General features: G+C 44.8%; 1 protein-coding gene across 16 annotated transcripts in view; it reads left to right on the top strand.

Moving 5' to 3' along the window:
• The window catches only part of MACF1 (microtubule actin crosslinking factor 1), a 273,827-nt gene that overhangs the window by 126,273 nt on the left and 121,702 nt on the right, over window positions 1–25,852 (top strand). For 12 of the 16 annotated variants that reach the window (XM_073665641.1, XM_073665631.1, XM_073665640.1 and 9 more), the window contains 18 exons: window positions 2,585–2,710; window positions 2,808–2,960; window positions 3,507–3,661; window positions 3,745–3,871; window positions 3,948–4,131; window positions 4,226–4,389; window positions 4,477–4,655; window positions 6,295–6,433; window positions 6,516–6,709; window positions 6,789–6,951; window positions 8,366–8,449; window positions 8,542–8,649; window positions 8,730–8,828; window positions 9,285–9,422; window positions 15,248–15,336; window positions 16,076–16,211; window positions 19,388–23,695; window positions 24,726–24,884. In XM_073665641.1, the coding sequence (XP_073521742.1) occupies window positions 2,585–2,710; window positions 2,808–2,960; window positions 3,507–3,661; window positions 3,745–3,871; window positions 3,948–4,131; window positions 4,226–4,389; window positions 4,477–4,655; window positions 6,295–6,433; window positions 6,516–6,709; window positions 6,789–6,951; window positions 8,366–8,449; window positions 8,542–8,649; window positions 8,730–8,828; window positions 9,285–9,422; window positions 15,248–15,336; window positions 16,076–16,211; window positions 19,388–23,695; window positions 24,726–24,884 (6,705 nt within the window). The remainder of the gene's footprint in view (window positions 1–2,584; window positions 2,711–2,807; window positions 2,961–3,506; window positions 3,662–3,744; window positions 3,872–3,947; window positions 4,132–4,225; window positions 4,390–4,476; window positions 4,656–6,294; window positions 6,434–6,515; window positions 6,710–6,788; window positions 6,952–8,365; window positions 8,450–8,541; window positions 8,650–8,729; window positions 8,829–9,284; window positions 9,423–15,247; window positions 15,337–16,075; window positions 16,212–19,387; window positions 23,696–24,725; window positions 24,885–25,852) is intronic. The other 4 variants (XM_073665639.1, XM_073665642.1, XM_073665643.1 and 1 more) reach the window with 1 other exon arrangement.

Raw genomic sequence — 25,852 nt, 5'->3', positions numbered from 1 at the left:
CGGGTCACCTAAACACTCCATGTGTTAGGGGTTAGGGTCCTGCCCGATAAACATATGAGGATTCGGGGTGACATCCCGTGCTTTACTCATAGTTTCTACGTGGGAGTACAGTGTGACTGTTCACACTGTATCCCTCCAGAGGTAAGTAGAAGAACATCCGAAAAAGAAAAGAGGGAGACTTTACTGGAAAACGACAAAAGCCGAGGTAGATCTGGTTCTAGCTAAACTGATTAACTTAATGCCAGTCGGTGGGGTGTACACTGCTGGGGAGGAACTAACTTTTTTGTGCATAGTGTCAGCCTCCTAGTGGCAGCAGCATACACCCATGGTTTCATGTTTCCCCCAATGAAGCGATTGAGAAAACTGTTTTATCTGCTGCAGATCTACTAGCGCTCTGAATGCTGAGTGCTGTGTAACCCTGCCCACACCACTGATTGATAGATTTGTGTGTACACTGGCAGCTTTCTGCGGATGCACAATCAGTGGTGGGGGAGGGGTTGGACTACCTGGCAGCAGGTCAAGTAGTCCTATAGTGATAATCTGCAACAGTGATATTCTAAAAACTACACTAAGCAGCCCAGTAAGTGATACATCACTGGAGTGTCTGCCCCTATATTATGCTGCCCTCAGTTTTGGTAGCAAAAACCCGGTTACAGACTCTATTAAAATTGGATGGCTTTAGGAGGTAACGGCGCTCTCCAATGATCCTGGCCAGCTTCAAAACAGTTCTTAGAAATTCAGTGGAAAAGAGCTTGCATGCACTGCGTACAGTACAGACCAAAAGTTTGGACACACCTCATTTAAAGATTTTTCTGTATTTTCATGACTATGAAAATTGTACATTCACACTGAAGGCATCAAAACTATGAATTAACACATATGGAATTATATACTTAGCAAAAAAGTGTGCAACAACTGAAAATATGTCTTATATTCTAGGTTCTTCAAAGTAGCCACCTTTTGCTTTGATGACTGCTTTGCACACTCTTGCCATTCTCTTGATGAACTTCAAGAGGTAGTAACCGGAAATGGTTTTCACTTCACAGGTGTGCCCTGTCAGGTTTAATAAGTGGGATTTCTTGCCTTATAAATGGGGTTGGGACCATCAGTTGTGTTGTGCAGAAGTCTGGTGGATACACAGCTGATAGTCCTACTGATAGACTGTTATAATTTGTATTATGGCAAGAAAAAAGCAGCTAAGTAAAGAAAAACGAGTGGCCATCATTACTTTAAGAAATGAAGGTCAGTCAGTCTGAAAAATTGGGAAAACCTTGAATGTGTCCCCAAGTGCAGTTGCAAAAACCCATCAAGCGCTACAAAGAAACTGGCTCACATGAGGACCGCCCCAGGAAAGGAAGACCAAGAGTCACCTCTGCTTCTGAGGATAAGTTTATCCGAGTCACCAGCCTCAGAAATCGCAGGTTAACAGCAGCTCAGATTAGAGACCAGGTCAATGCCACACATAGTTTTAGCAGCAGACACATCTCTACAACAACTGTTAAGAGGAGACTTTGTGCAGCAGGCCTTCATGGTAAAATAGCTGCTAGGAAACCACTGCTAAGGACAGGCAACAAGCAGAAGAGAATTGTTTGGGCTAAAGAACACAAGGAATGGACATTAGACCACTGGAAATCTGTGCTTTGGTCTGATGAGTCCAAATTTGAGATCTTTGGTTCCAACCACCGTGTCTTTGTGCGACGCAGAAAAGGTGAACGCATGGACTCTACATGCCTGCTTCTCACCGTGAAGCTTGGAGGAGGAGGTGTGATGGTGTGGGGGTGCTTTTCTGGTGACACTGTTGGGGATTTATTCAAAATTGAAGGCATACTGAACCAGCATGGCTACCACAGCATCTTGCAGCGGCATGCTATTCCATCCGGTTTGCGTTTAGTTGGACCATCATTTATTTTTCAACAGGACAATGACCCCAAACACACCTCCAGGCTGTGTAAGGGCTATTTGACCAAGAAGCAGAGTGATGGGGTGCTACGCCAGATGACCTGGCCTCCACAGTCACCAGACCTGAACCCAATCGAGATGGTTTGGGGTGAGCTGGACCGCAGAGTGAAGGCAAAAGGGCCAACAAGTGCTAAGCATCTCTGGGAACTCCTTCAAGATTGTTGGAAGACCATTTCCGGTGACTACCTCTTGAAGCTCATCAAGAGAATGCCAAGATTCTGCAAAGCAGTCATCAAAGCAAAAGGTGGCTACTTTGAAGAACCTAGAATATAAGACATATGTTCAGTTGTTTCACACTTTTTTGTTAAGTATATAATTCCACATGTGTTAATTCATAGTTTTGATGCATTCAGTGTGAATGTACAATTTTCATAGTCATGAAAATACAGAAAAATCTTTAAATGAGAAGGTGTATGCAAACTTTTGGTCTGTACTGTATATTCTCCTGTCTAGCAGCAGTGGTTGGCTTCCAAGGAAACCAGCTGTAAACAAAAGAAAAGTGTTAATATCTCAAGAACGGCTGAAAATTTTAACAATCAGTAAATCGTAAATACCAATCTGATAATACCCATTTATCAAGGTGGGAATAAACCATTAATGCTGATCCTTCATTGTTATCCCACAGTTCTTCAGTGATATACGGGAATCAGAAGTTTATCTGAAAAATCTCCAGGAGTCAATAAAAAGGAAATATTCTTCTGACCGCAATACTAGTATGAACCGATTGGAAGATATGTTGCAAGACTCTATGGTTAGACAGGATGTCAATCATTTGTATTCAATTTACCTTTTAAAATATGCCTTTATGTAATTGTGTTAACATGTTGGCCTTCACGACCTTTTGTTAGGAAGAGAAAGAACAACTTATCCAATCCAGGAGTACAGTAGCCAGTTTGGTGGGGAGATCCAGGAACATTGTACAACTTAGGCCCAGAAATCCTGAACATAGCCTAAGTGGAACCCTGCCCATCAGAGCTGTGTGTGATTACCGGCAAATTGAGGTAGGAAATATGAGCGTCCCATGAAAATATTATAATATATATAAGCTCAAGGGTCCTACAAACATTAGACTAAAGTCAGCCAAACCATTGATCGGTTGAATATTTAATGTGTATGGGGGTCTGTCACCTCTCTGGAGATAAGGAACGGACAGGTTTTAAGGCCTCCATACATATTAGACTAACGTCGGCTGAACTTGACGATATTAATGGGTTCAGCCAGCAGGATAATGTGTATGTGGACTCCGGACCAATCCAGCATGTCCGATATCAGACTGCTGATCCTTTTTTGTCTCCCTGAGATGAGCCGCTGCCAGAAATTTCCGTCAGCGGCTCTCTTATTGAGAACAAGCGAGCGGCCCTGTGTATGGGAGACATGGCAGAGGTAGCTTCTGGCCAAACCATCGCTACTGTTTATTTTCTCATTGAAAACACATGAATTCATGCCTGAGTCTAACATTTATGTGAATGCTGGAGTTGTGTGAGATAGCTGCCAACTTTAATGGAGATCAACCATTTATGACATCGAGAACTTTTTCTGCTTTACAGATTACTATATGTAGGAATGAAGAATGTGTACTTGAAGATAACTCTCAAAGAACAAAGTGGAAAGTGATTAGCACAACTGGAAATGAAGCCATGGTACCATCTGTGTGCTTTCTCATCCCTCCACCCAATAAAGAAGCAATAGATATGGCTGTCAGGTGAATAGATTGTCTAAGTATGCTTATGTCACTGTTACTGAATATTTGGATACAATCATTTGACAACACTTGAATGTTTGCAGGGTGGAACAGCTATACCAGAAAGTGATGGCGCTTTGGCATCAGCTACATGTAAATACAAAGAGTTTGATTTCTTGGCATTATCTACGCAAAGATGTAGACTTAGTGCAAGGATGGAATGTGGACAAGGTGAGATGTCCGTCTTTAATCACAATGTAATAACATGGCATCTACTGAAATCATCTAATCAGATCTTTGTCTTTAGCTCAGGGTCCTGCCTTTAGCAGAACGTCTTCAGACGCTTTCTAGTCTTCAGTCACATCTGGATGATTTCCTGGAAGATAGCAAAGACTCTCAAATATTCTCATCTAGTGATCGCCTCAACATGGAGCAAGACGTAGAGACTTGTAAGGCACAGTGTAGGAAGATGGTGGACTTAATAGAAGCTGGTGAGGAATACGGAATAATGCCAATATGGAGAAGCACTTAGTAAGTTTTAATCTGATGATAGGTAATACGTTTTTTTTTTTTCAACCTTTTCAGAAGATAAAGATGAGTCTGTAGCACAAACATATTTATCAGAGCTCCACAATATTCGTCTGCACTTAGAAGACTGTGAGCAGCGGCTGGTGAGGAGGTTACAGAATCCCTCAGGCTGTGATGCTGATGCTATTCATGAAAATGCTGTTAAGATATTGGAGCAAGAGGTTTGCACATGTCCAACAAATACATGGGTTTCTTGGTATGTCTAGATGTATTTAATTAAGTTATTTTCTCCTTGTTCTATATTTTAGAGAATGCAAGAGGAACTAAAGAGGTTAAAATCTGAGCTTTCTTTGGTTTCTGAGCGCTGTGACCATTTCTTTCATATGTCTCCATCTGGCTCCAGTACCCCAAATGTTCGTTCACAGCTGGACCTTCTAGTAGGGAGAATGGATAAAGTCTATGGCCTGTCTTCTGTATTTTTGGAAAAGTGAGTTTTTGTCCCGAAGTAATTTAAATATCTTATTCCTTAATAACATTTTATGCCCCATTTAGTGTGTGAGTTGCCTGGGATTACAGCAGTGTGCCTCAACTCCAGTCCTCAAGAGCCACCAACAGGTCATGTTTTCAGCATTTCCTTAGTATTGCACAGGTGATGGAATTATCACTCATACAATACTAAGGAAATCCTGAAAACATGATCTGTTAGTGGCTCTTGAGGACTGGAATTAGGGGAACAATGGTCTACAGGCCATGCTTTACATGCTGACATACTCTCATAATCTCACCTGCTCTAAGTGCGTGCTACATAATTCATTTTCTTCCAATTCACAGGCCGACACTGTCTCTCTTCATTATTCGTTATTTTTCACACTGAGCTCCATAAACATTACAAAACATATCACAGCCGGATCAAATATCCTCATCTCTTAAAGAGTTCCTATTAGGGGCTGCCCTTTTTTATTTAAGAAAAGCGTGGGCAACCTCAGACTAGTGATTTTTCTAAATATCACAAAGGTCCCTAATGTGCCCCAAAAAAGGCTTTCTAGCAAAAGTTGGATCAGAACTTCCAGGGACCTGGCATGCTGAGTAGGATCCCTCAACCCTCTGTGGACCCTCTCACAGTGAAAGTGCAAGATCGCTCTCTTTGCACTAACCCAGCACTGTCGCATACTTTACCAAGTGGTTAATGAATGGTAACATCATCACAGCGGTTAAGTACGCGGCAGTGCTGCGTTAGTGCAGTGAGCAAGATTTTGCTCTTTTACAGTGAGCAGGGCTGCAGACGGTTGTGGGATGCCACTCTACATGCCATTATCACACAACTTGGAAGTTCAGACCCAACTTTCACTAGTAAGTCTGGTTTGTTGAGGGGGACATTAGAGACCTTTTCGAACAATTTTGTTAATAGGTGATACTTAGAAAAATTACCTGTCTGGGGCTGCCCACCCTTTTTTTAAAAAAAACAGTGATAGGTACTGCTTTTATTATCATTATGACACCCATTTTTCTTTCTGTAAAAAAAATAAAATAAATAAATCTACACATTATAGTGTGCTTAATTATTATTCTTTGTATATATCCTTTTCACATCACATTTGGGCCATGTATTTGGCGCACGTGCCGTGACAGTATCTGGAATTAATGCTGAACGTATTCATAGGCACCTATTACATTGTATACCAAAAAGTGTCCTTTTTTCATACACTGGACCGGTATGTGTATGTGGTGGCAGATTTTTTTTGAGGTATGATCTAGCTTAGTAAAACAGTAGACCAAATACTGTCCTATATGCCGTTTTGTACTCTGTGCTGTACAAACAGACGTTCTGAAGTTTAAAGTACATTCTTAAGAGGAAATGTGCAATTTCCAGAAAAGCTTGTACTTCTATTTCATTTGCGCACTGAGAAGCATTTAGCATGTTTGTAAAGTACTTGAAGAGACTTTTTTGTAGACTATTGATTTCAGTATTTTGGTTTAAAACACTGTGGCACAAGATAAAAGTGCTGATTTAGGATTCATAGGTTCTGACAGTGTTTGGCTAGGCTTTTATTCTGTTGGTAGTAATGGCTTGTTCTCTGCCCCATGTTATTGTATAGTCCTATGACAGTATTTTTCTAATTTCTTAGACTGAAGACTGTGGACTTGGTCATACGGAGTCTGCAGGGTGCAGAAGCTCTTGTTAAAGGCTTTGAGACCCGGCTAAGTCAGGAAGATACCATTGCTGCAGATCCGGTTGCTATTCATTGTCAACAAGACTTACTACAGGTATGTGCATTGTACCTTTATTTTGGGGAACACTTGGAAATATTTGAGAGAGGATTCAACAGATCCACCTGGTGTTTTACAGCAATGGCTGAATGAAGCCATAGAGAAAGGCAGTGTCATTTCCACACTAGAGGAGGATGTCGTCAAATCAAAAGAAGTAAGAGATCGCCTAAATCAGAGGACTCAAGAGCGCAGTCTTGATGTAGATCAATATCAAGAAAAGACTGTGAAGCTTCGTGAGCGGTGGGTTGGCGTGCACACTCAACTGGAAACACGGTATTTGCCTTCCTTTTTATTTTCATCAAAATGTGATTTCCACTCTATTTACTTACCCCGTCTCCTTTAATGTAACCAGGCAATCTGAATTGGCCGCAATACGAGATGTACTGAAAAGTTACAGGGGACACCATGACAGTTTAATCCAGTGGATAGAGGCCACAAAATCACAGCAGGAAATGATGAAACCTGGACAGTCAGAAGACAGGAGAGTCTTGTCTGAGCAGTTAAATGAACAAACGGTAAGTTTTGGCAGACTGGAGTAAGATTTGTAGCTTAATGAATGACACTGCTTGTCGTGAATTTGACGAGTGGAGGTTGCAATGCCCCATCACACTCCTGCTCCACCTATTTTGTTGGAGCTGGGCAAAAAATGGTGTGAAAATGACAAAAGTCGCATTTTTTCTCAGCCTTGCATTACAATTTTTCAAAGCTTATTACACTAGTTTTCTAGCATAAAAGCTTAGATGAATCGGGGCCCAAGAGTTTATGCAGCATTGCTCCAGTAATGATCTTTGGGGGCCAATTCATCAACCCTTTTACACCAGAAAACTGCCGTAAAAACTTTGAGAAGTCACAAAATTTTGCAACTTTGTGCTGTTTTTCGCCAGTCTGACTCAGCTCTGCTGAAATAGATGGAGATGGAGCGCCAAGTTCATTGAAAATGTCAGCTCGTTTGTACACCAGAAATGCTACTTCAGTCTCTGACTGGAGTAGCATTTTTGGCACAGCGAACATAAGAGTATGCCACTTACTAGAGACACCGAATTCATTAAGTGGCGTGCGCTACTTAATGAATTAGACACTTTCTAGTTCAGACTGGGATAGCGAGATGAATCGACCCTCTGTTTAAAGAGGTTTTTAAATTGTTAATTTGATAGGTAAGGGTTCCATCTTTGGGGCCCTTGTCCATTGAGAGATTGGGAGTATATTGTTCCTCATTCTGCAAGCCAAGACAGCCATTGGCAAACACTTAGAAATGTAGATGTTAAACTCTGTTTAAGTCTATAAAAGTTACGGAAGCAGCTGAGCAAGTATCAGGACCTATCTCTGGTCGGTCTTACAATAAAAACAATTAGGTTCTCTTATCAGTATGGTTTTGTCATTGGTGAGTAAAAGTGGATTACTTAGCAAGAACGAATGCCTCCTTTAGATGAGCCAATAATTATTATCGGTGAATTGTTGTTTGTAGGAATGTTTGTTCCACCATAAATTAGTCCGTGTAAATAGACTGACGCACACCCCTGGTGAAGGAGCAAAAGGCTTGTTCTTCAGGTACAATGGTTTTTAAAACAACAATGAAAATCCTTGTTCTCGGCAGCACATCATGTGTAAGCAGGAGATGCCAAAAACATGATATTCTGTGCACACAGGATAACCGTATTACCAATTTTGCTGTACGTGTAGAATGCTTATCAGCATGTCTAACCAGGCTAGTACGTACGTGTTTATCAACCTGGATAGATCCGTCTAAACTCTAAAGGGACCATTCGTGGTATAATTTATGCTAAATGGTTCAGATTTAGAATATAAATTGTGCTGCTACATATTGCAAAGCTGAGTCTTTTTTATGGTCTGTTGATTTCATAAAGAATGTATGATCACTGCTCTTCCATGTGCATACTTTGACCTCAGTCATTTTTTTTTAATTTTTAGGCGCTGGTGACTGAAATAGAGCGGAATCAGTCTCGTCTAGATGAATGTCAAGGCCTCTCCCAGCAGTACTCTGTGTTTGTGAAGGTGATTTCTGTTCTTTATCTTAAATCAATGATGGCTCAGTCTGATTAACGCCTAGTTTATTAAAAATGTGCTTGACAAATTGTTTTTTCAAGGATTACGAACTGCAGTTGATGACCTACAAGGCCTTTGTAGAATCGCAGCAGAAGTCGCCATTAAAGCGGAGAAGAATGCTGTCTACCTCAGATGTTATCACTCAAGAGGTAGGATGATGTCTTTTTATATTAGCTTGTATATTTGGCTTTTACTGTGCTACAAATCCTCAACTTTCTTTTTTGTTTAGTTTATGGATCTCCGTACTCGCTATACTGCTCTGGTGACTTTAACTACACAGCATGTAAAGTACATCAGCGACTCCCTACGGAGACTTGAAGAAGAGGAGGTAGCGTTGCGTACAGACGCGTCTATTATATCGTATTAGATTGAAAATGTATATGTTTCTATTCTCCTTATCCAATATGCTCATATGGCTGATGTGTATTGAGGGATTCCTAGACGTTCACATATATGAATAGAAATTTTCTGACACCACTCCCAGCATTGATTGATGTGAAGGTATAGGCACACTTAGCAAGAGATGTCAAAGGCACCAGATTTATTCCTCGGTCATTTACTTTATTGCTTAAAGCATTAAAAAACACAATATTTCAGCCACATAGGGCCTTTATCCTGGGGATATATCTGGTGCCTTGCATACTCCTTGCTGGATTTACAGACAATATTGTTGGAGAGCTGCCCCAAGAAAGCACGGACTTGGAAAGAATGATCCCCCGGAATTCTATACAGTAAACAGTATAAGCGTGTATATGGCATGATGTTTTCTTTTGCATCACTGTAGAAAGTCCTTGAAGAAGAGAAAGAAAAGCATATTGAAGATCTGAAACATCTGTCTAGCTGGGTTTCTAGTCTCTCCCATGTGGTGTCAACCAGTGGAGGGAACAGCGCTGACCTGAAAAAGTCAATCTCAGAGAAAAAGGTACGCAGCTACTATTTGCTTGTAATATCTAGTATTTTGGCAGTTTTCCTTATAATGTACAAAAATATTCTTTGATTTTGGTGAAACTTTACATTCTTCGCTCTATTCTGAGGAGTAACCAGCACTCTCTACATATCCACGAATGACATATGAGAACAGCAGTTTAAGTTTTCTACTCTTTGTGTATGTAAGGCCAGATTCACATCACGTTTTTAATGTGCATTCTGGGAAAGCTCTTGATATACATATTAATGGGGTTGGCCACTATTTTACAAATCCCTTTCATTTGAACTAATGGCCATAGATGAGCATTGCACTAAATACCATACTTTCTCAAAACCTTCTGTATCCTGAGCTGCTCTCCTGGTCACATGATCTCTGGATGAGAATCCCCTAATTTTCTATGCAGTCCCCTCAAAATCTCGCTGGGTTTCAGGCTTTGAATCTGATGGATGGGTGTTCAGACTACTCCTATGCATGCTGCTGCAGACACTGCCCCGCCCTCCCTCCCTGCAGACACTGCCCCGCCCTCCCTCCCTGCAGACACTGCCCCGCCCTCCCTCCCTGCAGACACTGCCCCGCCCTCCCTCCCTGCAGACACTGCCCCGCCCTCCCTCCCTGCAGACACTGCCCCGCCCTCCCTCCCTCCCTGCAGACACTGCCCCGCCCTCCCTCCCTCCCTGCAGACACTGCCCCGCCCTCCCTCCCTCCCGACACTGCCCCACCCTCCTCCCTCCCTGCAGACGCTTCCCACCCCTCCTGCAGACGCTTCCCACCCCTCCTGCAGACGCTTCCCACCCCTCCTGCAGACGCCGTCCACCCCTCCTGCCGACGCCGTCCACCCCTCCTGCCGACGCCGTCCACCCCTCCTGCCGACGCCGTCCACCCCTCCTGCCGACGCCGTCCACCCCTCCTGCCGACGCCGTCCACCCCTCCTGCCGACGCCGTCCACCCCTCCTGCCGACGCCGTCCACCCCTCCTGCCGACGCCGTCCACCCCTCCTGCCGACGCCGTCCACCCCTCCTGCCGACGCCGTCCACCCCTCCTGCCGACGCCGTCCACCCCTCCTGCCGACGCCGTCCACCCCTCCTGCCGACGCCGTCCACCCCTCCTGCCGACGCCGTCCACCCCTCCTGCCGACGCCGTCCACCCCTCCCTCCCTCCCTGCCGACGCCGTCCGCCCCTCCTGCCGACGCCGTCTACCGCCCCTACCTCCCCCTCCCCCTCCCTCCCTCCCTGCCGACGCCGTCTACCGCCCCTACCTCCCCCTCCCCCTCCCTCCCTCCCTGCCGACGCCGTCTACCGCCCCTACCTCCCCCTCCCCCTCCCTGCCGACGCCGTCTACCGCCCCTACCTCCCCCTCCCCCTCCCTCCCTCCCTGCCGACGCCGTCTACCGCCCCTACCTCCCCCTCCCCCTCCCTCCCTCCCTGCCGACGCCGTCTACCGCCCCTACCTCCCCCTCCCCCTCCCTCCCTCCCTGCCGACGCCGTCTACCGCCCCTACCTCCCCCTCCCCCTCCCTCCCTCCCTGCCGACGCCGTCTACCGCCCCTACCTCCCCCTCCCCCTCCCTCCCTCCCTGCCGACGCCGTCTACCGCCCCTACCTCCCCCTCCCCCTCCCTCCCTCCCTGCCGACGCCGTCTACCGCCCCTACCTCCCCCTCCCCCTCCCCCTCCCTCCCTCCCTGCCGACGCCGTCTACCGCCCCTACCTCCCCCTCCCCCTCCCTCCCTCCCTGCCGACGCCGTCTACCGCCCCTACCTCCCCCTCCCCCTCCCTCCCTCCCTGCCGACGCCGTCTACCGCCCCTACCTCCCCCTCCCCCTCCCTCCCTCCCTGCCGACGCCGTCTACCGCCCCTACCTCCCCCTCCCCCTCCCTCCCTCCCTGCCGACGCCGTCTACCGCCCCTACCTCCCCCTCCCCCTCCCTCCCTCCCTGCCGACGCCGTCTACCGCCCCTACCTCCCCCTCCCCCTCCCTCCCTCCCTGCCGACGCCGTCTACCGCCCCTACCTCCCCCTCCCCCTCCCTCCCTCCCTGCCGACGCCGTCTACCGCCCCTACCTCCCCCTCCCCCTCCCTCCCTCCCTGCCGACGCCGTCTACCGCCCCTACCTCCCCCTCCCCCTCCCCCTCCCTCCCTCCCTGCCGACGCCGTCTACCGCCCCTACCTCCCCCTCCCCCTCCCCCTCCCTCCCTCCCTGCCGACGCCGTCTACCGCCCCTACCTCCCCCTCCCCCTCCCCCTCCCTCCCTCCCTGCCGACGCCGTCTACCGCCCCTACCTCCCCCTCCCCCTCCCTCCCTCCCTGCCGACGCCGTCTACCGCCCCTACCTCCCCCTCCCCCTCCCCCTCCCTCCCTCCCTGCCGACGCCGTCTACCGCCCCTACCTCCCCCTCCCCCTCCCCCTCCCTCCCTCCCTGCCGACGCCGTCTACCGCCCCTACCTCCCCCTCCCCCTCCCCCTCCCTCCCTCCCTGCCGACGCCGTCTACCGCCCCTACCTCCCCCTCCCCCTCCCTCCCTGCCGACGCCGTCCACCCCTCCCTCCCCCTCCACCTCCCTCCCCTTCCCTCCCTCCCTGCCGACGCCGTCCACCCCTCCCTCCCCCTCCCTCCCCTTCCCTCCCTCCCTGCCGACGCCATCCACCCCTCCCTCCCTCCCCCTCCCTCCCCTTCCCTCCCTCCCTGCCGACGCCCTCCCTCCCTCCCCCTCCCTCCCCCTCCCTCCCCCTCCCTCCCCCTCCCTCCCCCTCCCTCCCCCTCCCTCCCCCTCCCTCCCCCTCCCTCCCTCCCCCTCCCTCCCCCTCCCTCCCCTTCCCTCCCTCCCTGCCGACGCCGTCCACCCCTCCCTCCCCCTCCCTCCCCTTCCCTCCCTCCCTGCCGACGCCGTCCACCCCTCCCTCCCTGCCGACGCCGTCCACCCCTCCCTGCCGACGCCGTCCACCCCTCCCTCCCTCCCTGCCGACGCCGTCCACCCCTCCCTCCCCCTCCCTCCCTCTCCCTCCATCCCTCCCTCCCTGCCGACGCCGTCCATCCCTCCCTCCCCCTCCCTCCTCCCCCTCCCCTCCCTCCCCCTCCCCCTCCCTCCCTCCCTGCCGACCCTGCCCTCCCTGCCGACCCTGCCCTCCCTCCCTGCCCCCTCCCTCCCTCCCTGCCGACCCTGCCCTCCCTCCCTCCCTGCAGACCCTGCCCCGCCCTCCCTCCCTCCCTGCAGACCCTGCCCCGCCCTCCCTCCCTCCCTGCAGACCCTGCCCCGCCCTCCCTCCCTCCCTGCAGACCCTGCCCCGCCCTCCCTCCCTCCCTCCCTGCAGACCCTGCCCCGCCCTCCCTCCCTGCAGACCCTGCCCCGCCCTCCCTCCCTCCCTGCAGACCCTGCCCCGCCCTCCCTCCCTCCCTCCCTGCAGACCCTGCCCCGCCCTCCCTCCCTCCCTCCCTGCAGACCCTGCCCCGCCCTCCCTCCCTGCAGACCCTGCCCCGCCCTCCCTCCCTGCAGACCCTGCCCCGCCCTCCCTCCCTGCAGACCCTGCCCCGCCCTCCCTCCCTCCCTGCAGACCCTGCCCCGCCCTCCCTCCCTGCAGACCCTGCCCCGCCCTCCCTCCCTCCCTGCAGACCCTGCCCCGCCCTCCCTCCCTCCCTCCCTGCAGACCCTGCCCCGCCCTCCCTCCCTCCCTGCAGACCCTGCCCCGCCCTCCCTCCCTCCCTGCAGACCCTGCCCCGCCCTCCCTCCCTCCCTGCAGACCCTGCCCCGCCCTCCCTCCCTCCCTCCCTGTAGACCCTGCCCCGCCCTCCCTCCCTCCCTGCAGACCCTGCCCCGCCCTCCCTCCCTCCCTGCAGACCCTGCCCCGCCCTCCCTCCCTCCCTGCAGACCCTGCCCCTCCCTGCAGACCCTGCCCCGCCCTCCCTCCCTCCCTGCAGACCCTGCCCCTCCCTGCAGACCCTGCCCCGCCCTCCCTCCCTCCCTCCCTGCAGACCCTGTCCCGCCCTACCTCCCTCCCTGCAAACCCTGTCCCGCCCACCTCAGACCCTGTCCTGATCATCCCCCCTCCCTGCAGTCACTGTCCCCACTTGTATCTTAATGTATACAGCAATGTGTATAGATATGTACACACACAGCTTTATACCCTGTGTAATGTATATACATCCTGCTGTATTCTGTCTACTATATGAATACAGTCATCTCTCCCATCCATCCAATAGTCAGTGAGGGGGCAGTATGGGACAATCTCTATTACCAGGTCTGCTGTTCTGGTGCTTTGTGCATTACTTCTATTCCCTGTACCAGTTTCCTGTACAGGAGATTGTGCTGATGCTGTATGTGACCCTGGAAGAGGAGTGGGAGGCCCAGCACAGAGATGATGGGAATGTAGTCAGAAGGGAGCAGAGCATTTTGAAGAGGAAGGGATCGCTATGACTATGACAACAGAGCTTGTGCCAGGACACAGGAAGTGAAGCATAAAACAACATGAAACTGGAAGTTAATGTATATGGGATCTTTAGGGGCATTATCGTAAGCATTTATGGCAAAAACGGTAACATAGGGTAGTGGATAACCCATTAAATTGTATTCGTATGGTTATAGTAGCCCGACAGGGGACAAAAGAGGGTCCTGTATATATCAGTATACTGTAAAAAAAAAAAAAAAAAAAAAAAGTTATGAAATAGCCTAAACTATGTTCATACGTTGTGTTTTTGCAGTGTTTTTTTGCTGCATTTTTTTATGCAAATTTTCAGCTGCGTTTTACAGTACCAGCAAAGTCTGAGATTTCATAAATCTCTTGCACACACATTGTTTTTTTGCCTGACTGTTTTGTCAAAGAGCTGCTGTTTTACAAAATGCAGCATGTCACTACTTTCAGGTTTTTTTCAGGGTTTTTCACCATTGGTAGTGCAAAAACGCAGCAAAAAGTGCAGGTATCAGGTTTTGCTGTGTTTTTGGTGCCAAAACCTGATGAAGTTGAATCAGGTTATTTTTTTCTGGACTAAACTTTATCAGCATGTACAAGAGACAAAAGTACCCTGACAAAAACACAGCAAAAAACGTAGGAAAAACTCCTCAATAAACCTGCTTTTTTGAGGTTACTTTTTTTTACTGCCAAGAGAGCAAGTTTTGCCTGCAGAAAAAAAACGCAACGTGTGAACGTAGCCTTAGTGGACTACTCTTTTCCTTTAAACAGTATTCAGTAATGGAATATGTTAAACATACACCTTTTTTGTGTTAACGACGGAACCCTTTAAGTGGCAGTCACAGGAATCCAGGTAACATTTACATTTCGGAATAGACGTTAACGAGAACCTATCATCAGGTCATATGTGGCCTGTTTTTGCTCTTATTTTCTTTATTTCTTTATTCCTATTGCTCCAGTAAGTAATCCTTTTTTTTTTCTTTGAAACCCGGCATATGGTTCTAGAGATATGGGCCCCTTTTTATTTAGTGCTAATTTCTTTTGGCCTTTATCGAAGGGGGTGTGGTTCACATTATTCTCTGGGGGTGTGTCTTTAAGATGCTCAGTATTACACACTCTAAGCCACGCCTCCTTGGTAATGACCATAAATTTAGCACTAAATGAAAAGAAACATATTTTTGGAACTGTATGCCAGATTAAAAACAAAAGAAAAAAAGACAAAACAAAGCAAAACAAAATAATCAGGGGAGCAGAAAAAAGTAAAATAAGGACAAAAGCAGTCTACTTTTGGACCTGGTGACAGGTCCTCTTTACACAGAGGTCGTAATGTGACAGATTTGTGTGGGATCATTTTATGTTTTGAGAATTCTACTTGAATAACTTGGCTAACCTATGATGCCTTTATTATTTGTTTTTTTTTTCCCATAGGCATTAAGTGAAGAGCTCATGTCAAAAAAAGCTGAAGTTTCTGAAGCTATTAAATCTATGCAGATCTTTTTGGCCAAGAACAGCGACAAGTGAGTGCCAGAAGTTCTGTATTCAGATGCTTGCTTTTGTAGAATTTAGGATTTCTTCACACAAGCATGAGAAGCCTTTGGTTGACTGTCTTGCTGCAATGTACCGACAAGATTCTATAGGGTAAGATAGGGAAGAGAGGCGACAGAGTTGTAAGTGCAGTGCCCGCCCACTGCACTTGTAGCTCATTTACATAACTATTCAACAACACATTTCTCTGGTAAAGGCATGGATGTAATCATCATTACAGTGCCTATACACAGATGGAATTAGTTGGGGGGTGAAAAGCAGGTTCCCTTTAAACTCTTCAACTGTTGGTAATTATTAAAGGGCTATTTCAGCCTGGAATTTATAGTAAATTGTCCACTAGCTAGGTGGTAAATGCTAAAGTCTGACTACTGGGACCTCCATGGTCTCCAGAACTGGGAGCTTTAGTCGCCTCCAGTTGAAACTAGGAGTAGTATGAATGACGCAGCGGTTGGACCCCAAAGATCTAGCATTTATCGCCTGTCAGATGATTAATACTTCAATCTGGAATACTAATTTCACACTATTATTTTTGCATCTAAACAACTTGTAGAGTAAGAAATTAAGTGTGTGCCAAGCACAATTCCTGTTTTTTGTTCTTTTCCATTTGCCATCCTGATAATAAAATATATCAGTGGTTATTTAATTGGTGTAAAATCATAACATCTGTGTCCATATTTACTTGGTTAATTTCCAATCTTTTTGTTTCGACAGGTTATCACCTGAGGAGAAAGCAGAGATCTCATCTCAGATCCAGGAGCTGAAGGGCGCCTATAACAGGCTTTGCGAAGAGTCTGACAACCAGATACAAGTGCTTCATACCGAGCTTGCTCGGGAGGCTGAACAAAAGGTATGGAATAATACCCCTATTTCACTTCTAGAAATATGTGTGTAATGATAATAGTATGTAGAGATATTAATGATCACCCTATTATGCATTTTAGAAATAGATGCACTAGCTGATATTGTTGTCATCTGTCTTGGGAGGAGAGAGCTATATTGTGTGACTTCTGCCAAGGTTACGCCTTTGTTACAAAAAATACTACTTTATTACCTATTCTCTTTATATCTCACTGTAGTATGAGGTTTATTTGTAGCCTTCATTACCCTTCCTGATGAAATACCATATTACTAGGCTACATCCCTTTGTGAGCAGTCTTGTACTAAAATGCTGGCTTATGCCTCTCTCTTCTCAAATGCTAGCATTATTTTTAAAAAGGTTGTGCAACTCTGAACTTTTTAAAGAAAAAAAAAAAGCTGTAAAATAAAAAAAAAAATTCCCTTACCATTCTCTGGCTGCTCCTGTTCCAGCTCTGCCTCTCCCTTGCCATTCTCTGTACTTCCTGTTCTCAGTCTATTTTAATTATCACCGCTGTGGCCAGTGATTGCCTGCAGCGGTCACTCGCTTATGTGACTAGACAAGACGTATGGAGACTGGTGATGGTGGGGAGAAAACATATTTTGCTGTCTCTTTTCTTTAAAGATGGGTTGCTCAACCCCCTTAAGGTTTCTGTTGACCGTATGTCATTTGTGTTACGCTTCTTTGTGAACATTATGTCAGTCACATATCCTAACCACATTTGTGTCTGTGCCGTTTGTTGTGTTTAATTCACGCACGTGAATGTCTCAGTAGAACATGAAACTGCCATGTTCACCTGAAAGTGTTTGTTCTACAGTAACCTTTTTCCCTTTTTTGCTTTTAACAAACTTGATGGAAGGGTGGAGCACAATTAACGATGTGGAAGTGTATTATTTACTGAGCACGATGTGTCCTGTTTATGTCCTAAAAACAATTAACTAGCACCCCTGCTTATGAGTATAACTAACCATCCAGAGGCTATATACAAACCTCTATTTGTTAAAAATAAAGTATGGAGTGGAAGATCCCTGTACCTGGGGTTCCGTGTTGCAAACAATGCTGGCATGCTGGAAGCTAACACCAAAGCTTTTCCTGTGTGTTATACATCGTCGCGTAAGGTTCTCTTGTCTGTCAATTTCCCATGGCACTTGCGACCCTGGTAAGTAAAAACTTTGTATGTCCTCTTTCTGTAACTTTATTGTCTTTTAACCTCGGTTTTCCTTATTTTGTTATGTGCATGTAGATAGGATTGTAAACAACCAAGTAGGTACGTGGGCCTAGCCAAAGGTAGAAGTACATGTTCTAATCTGTCTTTCATCTGATTAGTCTGTGTACATATGGATAAGGTGCATGGTCTGTGTTGGTGTAAAAAAATGAATTTATTGGAATAAATAATTATTGGTAGTGGGCATCTTAAAATCATAGAAAGTTGATTTTTTTTTTCTACAGTTTTTTTATGTTCTGTACTGTTTTTTTTTTTTATAGTATTAGGGTATGTGCACACACGGTGTATTATAGATAGCGTACCCACTGATTTGTCCAAGCAGAAGATGCTTCAGGAAAACGTCAGTGATGTTTTTCCTAAAGCGTTGTCTTTTTCATTTTTTTTTTAACCTATATTGTGAAGGATGACAGCCAGGGGTGTCGCTCTGATCCCACCACTGTTACCACTTTGTCATAGATGACACCGGAGAGAGATACACCTGTTACAGGTAGCGTATGGCTTCAGGTGTGCAGTTTACAGAGCAAGAGAAACGGAGCTATTAAATGTTATATATTTAATTTGGAAAGGTAGGCAGTGTTAATAAAAAATATACAAATATGATACAAAATAGGAACAAAACAATATAATTACATGAAATAAAAAGGATAACTAAAGAGAATTACTAAACCTGATGTCATGGAAGTGGCTCAGAGCTTAGCAGAAGGAAGCACTCAAATTGGGAAAATGGAACACACTCACAGCGAACTTATGTCTTGCAGAATAAACAAAGAGACCCACACTTACATTTTTATTAGCTCAATGCTACGCGCACATACTCTCCCTTGATGAGCTCACATGGGGGCTGGTTGTGGAATATGCTAGGTCCTTCAGAATTCCGTGAGATCCCCAACTTACATGATATCTTTGCCCCTGGAGGACAGATAAAATCTTATTGTGATTTTTATCTGTCTATAGAGATGAAACATGGCCTGGATAGCATCATCCATCGAGATGTTTTTAAGTTGGAAGGGTTAGAATGGCCTTATGGTGATGTGAGTGAATGCGTTATGTTTGTCCCTTCGCTTTGATGGCGAAAATATATCTCCCCTAAATATCGGATATATGCAAACTCCAATATTCATCACTGACCATTGGCTCCAGAACATCTAAGAAGATTCTTTGATCAGTGGAAGCTCTTTGGTTTGGAAGCGTACTTCCCCGCCTCTGCGTAGATAAATCTCAGACTTGATGTCTTTTCCCCAGCAAATCTCCCTGCTCTAATTACCTGGTCACTGCAAGAGACTCCTACTTCAACGAAGACTGACGCGTTGGCTCTCTTTCTCTTCCCTAGTTATAATTAGTTTTTCTCTTTCCAGCTATAATTAATCCCTTATATTCAATGTGGCGTTCTACTTCAATGGAGGTTGAAGCTTTAGTTCTTTCTCTCTTCCTATATGTTCAATGTGCCCTCCCTGGAGATGTCTGTATGAATTTTAATTTTTCTCTACGACATATATACATAAACTAATGAGCGGCTTCCAAGCTTCCTGAAGAATTGTAAGGTCTCTTCTTTTGATTGTGGTTGTCCTGAAGAAGACGTTGTATACTTCAAAACGGGTTGACAATTAAACCACTTATACTCAAACTTATACTTAAAAATATTGAACGTGTGCACAGCAAGTCACTCTGACATTGCAATGCATATGTTAATTCTTTTTCGTATTTTTTTAAGCGCTTTTAAGGTGGAATTCGCCTGTAAAAAGACGTTGTGTACACATACCCTAACAGTTTTGTGCTGCATATTTGCTGACGTTTGTCTATAGTGCTTGCTAATACTTCTATTACCTAATGTTTGTAGCTTTAGAAATGCATGGTGATTCCTTTTTCATATTTCTGCAGCCTTTTTTCCCCACTTGGTAATTGCATGATTGCTAATTATAATATTGTCTTTCTCTCATTCTAGGAGAGCCGCGCAATAGCTGGAGTCATAGATCTGGGATCCATGGAGATATTTCCCATATTCTGGGCGATGCAGAAAGGGCTTATTGACCAAGTTACTGGCTTCATGCTTTTGGAAGCTCAAATTGTCCTGAATGGCCTTATTTTTCCCGAAACAAATGAGAAAGTGACTTTAGAAGGAGCTCTTGAGAGGAATATTATAGATAGAAGGATATTCCAGCGTCTTCAATATTTAAACATAGCTAAGACATTGCTAGACAAGCACAAAGTTGAAAAGCGTAAAATCCAAGGCCTCATTACTGCAATTAAAGAAAATGAAATCTCTGAAAGTGTTGGCCTGAAAATCTTGAATATCTATCAGTCCTCTGGCATGCTTCAGTTGTCCCCTGATGCAGACAAGTCCATCCATGACATGTTACTTGATAGCAACTTATTGGAAAAGATTGAGACATCTTGTAAAAAGTTTATTGATCCAAACACTGCAAAACGAGTGACTTTAGCAGAACTCCTGGAAAGCTGCATCATTCATGAGTCCACTGGACTGAGGCTTATTCCAGTCAAACAGCTAGCCGGTGGAATGGTGTGTCTCAAATCAGGCAAAAAAGTTAGTATCTTTAAGGCAGTGGAAGAAGGACTTATTGACCGTCAGATAGCTGTAAGGCTTTTAGAAGCCCAGCTGTTTGCAGGTGGAATAGTAGATCCAAAAACTGGTCATAGAGTTAGTGTTGATGAAGCCGTGAGATACCATTTAATGGATAAGGATATGGCTTGTGCTCTCCTTACACGACAGCTTATTGATGGTGGCATTTTTGATTTTGCAACTGAGCGAAGAATATCTTTGGAGGAAGCAGTCCAGTGCCATCTTATAGCCCCAAAACTCGCACTTGTCGTATTGGAGTCTCTGACCTCACTGCAAGGTTTTCTGTGGCCAGAAACTGGTGAAGTTCTTCCTGTGTCAGATGCCATTCAGGAAAGTAATGTGTCTACTGAGCTGGCAATGAAAACTCTTGGCAACAGACACAAAATTCAAGGCATATATGTGTTAGAAAACAAAGAAGTTATGTCCTGGAACAGAGCCATTAAGTGTGGTATATTAGGGGAAAGCATTGCAAAAACATTGAAGTCTACCGTAATTCCGGATATAGCCTCCAGTCTGTCAGCAGAAAGCAGCCAGCAGTCTGGAGTCCAGCCATTCTCTGTTTCTGGAACTAGCAGTTTGCAGCCTGTTGACAATAGCATCTGGAAAACTATAAGGAATTCACAATCTGAGGACAAAGGAAAACTGGTGTCTTCTATTAGACACTTGAGCTACATAAATATTCATAATGGACAGAGACTGTTGCTTATTAAAAATAGTGAAAATGAAGAGAAAGATGCATGCTTAAGGGAGAGTCCTGATCTTAAACACTTTGCCAAAGTGAATTGTCATGATCTAGAACAGACCAGAGATCCTGAACTTATGGCAGCTCTTGCAGACATAAATACAGAGAAAGAGAAAGAGCCGGATCAATGCCTCTTGCCAAGAGAGAGCAGTTTGTCCTTGTGTGTGGGTCGGCTTCAAAAACGGGAGACATCTTTTCAATGTAATAGTTCACTCCAAATCCAAGGGCAAAATGCTTCCAAACACATTACTGCTGATGAACAGCCCTTGGCCTCCACACCAATAATGTTTGACAGAGATCCAACCAAAAATGACATCAGTCATACCGGTGTCCGTAGTAGCGGAATACGTGATTCTGTGACAGTATCGTTGACCCCCTTTAAAAAGGGTCCCACTGATGGCCAACCATGCCTTATATCTCAGCCTGAAAGCTTGCGCAATGAAACAGAATTTCAAAAACATATAAAAAAATCAGTATTAGAAATATCTTCTCATAGGAAAAATGAAGATGTTGTTAAAGACGAAATTGCATGTCAAGGTGTAGCACATCTTCACTTACAATCAAAGCAAAGCATAGTAGATATCTCAAAAAATGACAGCAAGAAATCAGCAGAAATGGGTGAATTACCAAATGTTATTAGAGATATGGTTTCTCTTGAAAGTGTTTGCTTTGACATGGAAGAAGAGGATACTTTAGATATGCTTTCAGAACAGATAATAAATGGGGGTATCATAGACACAAATTCCAATCAGAAGCTGCTGCTAAATGAGGCAGTTGCAATGGGTGCAATCTCCAGCCACACTGCTCTACGACTCATGGAGAGACTTGGACTATTCTCTGGATTTTTTGATTCCCAGACATGTGAAGCATTAACAATCCCAGATGTTATAGATGAGGGGCTACTGGATGAGAGCCTCCTTCAAAAAGTCTTCAATTCAGACAGGTCAGTCGCTGGGGTTGTAGACATGCAAAATAACCAGATCTATTCTGTTCAGGAAGCAATGAAAGCAGAACTCATCTCTGAAGAAGTAGCCAAAAGTATTTTAGATGTTCAGGTTATCACTGGGGGTGTACATGATGTGAAGCGAGGCAAAAGGATATCTGTCACATTGGCCTCTAGTTTGAACTTAGTAAATCCTTCCGATAAGGAAGAACTAATAAAGTTAGAAAAAGCCTCTAAGGGGAAATTTTCAGACATAAGCATCAAACAGAAACTTCTAAGTTTACAGTTAGAGTCAAGTGGGATCACAGATCCAAAATCTAAGAAATCTTTGCCTTTAGTTGAGGCTCTCAGTAAAGGTTATATTAACAGACATGATGCCGTCCTACTTTTATCAAAGCAAATTCAAGACGGTGGAATAATCCATCATTTATCAGGAATACGTTTTTCTGTCATCGAGTCTCTTAAACATGGATTGATTGATCAAGATTTGTTTGAGGAACTTTCTGAGTTTGAGTGCCTTTATCAATTAGAGCTTTCCCGGGCTTCAGAAGGGGATCAAAGAAGGTTGTCTACAAATACTGATAGCGTTATCTCAAGTCAGACAGATTTTAAGCAAGAGAATGATGATATTCCATATACTGACGTGTTAAAGAAATGTAAAATTGATATTCAGACTGGACACAGATATGTAGAACTTGATTTACTGGCAAAGCATGCATGTGAGTTGCCAAAAGTGTCCATACTCTCTACTTTAGACTTGCACCATTCAATATCTACTGCAAGTCAGAAGGAAGGAGATAAGCACATGCATGGTTCAGAAGATAAGTACAGTCATCAAGGTTCTCCAGAAGATCCTGATGACACTAAGCAGATAATTCATGCTATTCACTTATTTCCAAATGAGGAACAAGTGGAGAATTCTTCATCCATCTTTAGGGATAATGTTACAGTTATGGATCTTACTGAAGTCACATCAAAAAATAATCTCAGGAAGTTAAACATTACAGAAGATGACATGGTGGTAGATGTTAATGCCAGTGTAATAAAGATGCCATTATTGCTTGATAAAAATGCCTCAAGCATTGTTGACCTGACTAAACAGAGAGTAGAGTTAAACGTATCATCAGTCCTATGTAAAAGTACCACCACAGCATCTATTAATGAGAAACTAGACTGTGAATTTAGCCAAACAGCTGGATCAGAGACCTCAAGTGGTAAAACATCATCCATAATGGACACTGCAGTTGTAAACAAATTGTCATATACAGGGCATCTGGAGGGGTCGGTAGGTCCAGAAGCTGCAGCAAGTAAGGACAAGTCTTTATGTGCACTTGGTTTCACATCTGAAAACCATATAATTGATCCCAAACCTCAAGAAAGTAACCCATTAATACATTCCATGTTTCATCAAAGTATTAACGAGCAGGCAACATGCAGTTATGATGCAAAGGCACAGACATCCTTACCAGATCTCGATGTTCCACAGCTCATTGAGAAACACCATGCTGATGGTGTTTATGCGCTAGATAAGTTAAATGTAGATGAATCCTCAACTAAACTGGAAAGTCATACAGTGAACAAAAGTCTGTCAGTAGACCAAAAATGTGTGGAACATACAAGCGACAGAAAAGATCCTCTGGATACAATTTTTGTTTCACAAGATGAAAACATATCCATTGGGAAAGGCGTCTTACAACCGTTGCACAGTGATTCTACTGAACATACTTCCAAGCTAATAGACAGCCATGTTTCTAAGAAACCAAAGGGCAAAGCTTTAGCAATTGTTGGTCCGGAGGAAGAAAAGACATCAAAGGATATATCCAACCTCCAAGAGTATGCTCTAGATTCGGTGAAGAAAACCAGACTGACTGGAGAGGAATCTGGTGTTAGCCAAGACATGAATATCTCCATTCAAGTTGAAGAGAGCGATTTATTTGTCAGTGAAACTGACCATACATCCAGAATCTCAACCAAAGAACCACCCAAGGTAAATTGACTTGTATAGTGTATGTCTGACAAAAACAGAATAGCAAATAAAATGACTTAACAATTAGAGTTGAGCACTCTGGTAAAGTTGCAAAACCTCCTCCTACCTGTTGCAGCTATGGAACCTCTTTTGTTTACTAGGTCCAACGCGACATCATATTTGTGTCAGTCCACAACAATGACATCACATCTTACCTACTAATTAGAAGAAGCCCCGGGGTCCCAGCAAGCAGGAGGATGTTTGCAAGTCCTTGGACTGGGGCCGCTGGAATCGGGGTCCTGCAAATCTTTATGTTCAACTCCATTATCAATAGTATTTTTGCCACCATTTTAAAGAAAATTTCCACCAAAAAATATAAAGTTTACCATATTTTATTAAACCAGTTAGAATGATAGCCAGCATACATGATTAAGAAAAGAGCTGCAAAAGTTGCTTAAATCTGATTTTAAAGAGGGTGTTTCATTAAATCAAAAGTGGCCAGCTTTTCTTCATATTTTTTTTCCCTTGAGTATGTTGTTTTGTTGTTTTTTTTAAATCCACCATATGGTTCCAGATATGAGCCTTTGCATTCAATGATAATTTTTATGGTCTTTACCAAGGGAGCATTGCTTACCGTGTAATATTACAGAGCGGTCTAAAGAAATGCCCCAAGACAATCCATTGAGACATGCCCCCTTGGTTAAGACAATAAAAGTTAGCACTTAATAAACAGGCCCATATGTCTAGAACCATGTGATGGATTTAAATAATACAAAAAAAAAAAACTGGCCACTTTGACCTGGTGACAGGTCCTCTTTGTACAGCAGTAAAAAAAGATGAAACAGGCTTGATTACAGTGTGTTCTAATGCATTTACTTATAAAGTGCTTCTTCTCAATGTTCACAATTGCATTATTTAATTGTGGAGCCGATACATTTTTGTAACAAATGCTTTATAGAAAAACTTTGCGACAATGTGAAATTTAGTAAGAAAATGTCTAAAAATTTTCTATTTCTGACAATTTATTTTTTTGATACATATTCTTGATTAGAAGTCTCAGGATGCCCGGAATAAGCAGGCTTGTCTCCAGCATGAAGAGAACCTGATGTGCTTCCTCTCAATGCTTCGAGATATAGAAGTCAGACTAGGATCCCTGCAGCCTGTTTTACCAGGCCTACAAGATGTCCAGGAGAAACTGAGACAAGCAGAGGTAAATTACTTTGTTTGGGTGTCAGTGACCCAGTTTGGAGAATTGAGGTATATTCTCAGAACTGTTTCTCTCCGTTGAAGGCTTCCTTTCCTGGCAGTGAGGACATGAAGTGCTGGTGGTGCATATGAATATGCACTTTTACAGTGCCTCCATTCAGGGAGTGAGTGACACTAATTAATGCTCCGTATAATAGACATACGGTGTCTTTTGTTAGCACAGCAGGTTTGTTTGTCTTTATTGTTACATCATTTCACTGTGAGGGGCTTAAAAACAAATGATTATACACTTCTCAACACTACCAAGAAGGAAAAGTCGTGGAACTATGGAAATCACAAGATCCATAGACATGTTGTTTTTTTTTAATCAAGAAAATTGTATTTATTAAAACATCAGTGATAACAGACATTGTAACAGTATAACAGTTAAAGTGGTTGTGACACCATAAAGGATACATTTTATTAGGCAAAAAGTGTGTAAATGTTTTTGAAATGTACATTTATTAAAAATTATGCTCCGTTCAAAAAATAACAACCTTTCATCTTCTGAAATGGGCCTGTTGGCTTTATTCTGCCTGCAAACTTAATCCGTCCATCCCAGTGGCAGATCAGCTGGCTGTGAGTGTGCAGTTCCTGTCTTCATAAAAAAAAGAGTTCCTCCACCTCCCGCGTGCGCAACGTATGTGAGACGCTCACAGAAAGCTGGGAAGCGTGTGCAGTGATAGCAAACACAATTCCCCCCGCACTCACACCGGTCTGACAGCTGGGTGAGATCGTTCTGCTTCACCTGAGAGTGTTGTCAGAGCTGTGTGAGCACGATTGCAGACAGATGCCCCCCGAGGTCATGCAGGTCTGACAGCGCTGGTAGGATGCAGAATGCTGGGAAGCATGTGCAATGATGGCAAACAATCTTCCCTTTATCTCTAAACTCCTGGAATGCCTGGTCCACTCCCATCTAATCATTTATCTCTC

The sequence above is a fragment of the Phyllobates terribilis genome, unplaced genomic scaffold (assembly GCF_046119375.1).
Source record: "Phyllobates terribilis strain yellow unplaced genomic scaffold, ASM4611937v1 Scaffold_2__4_contigs__length_985480577, whole genome shotgun sequence".
In the NCBI taxonomy this organism is placed as follows: Eukaryota; Metazoa; Chordata; class Amphibia; order Anura; family Dendrobatidae; genus Phyllobates; species Phyllobates terribilis.
This window is presented reverse-complemented; position numbering and strand designations above follow the sequence as displayed.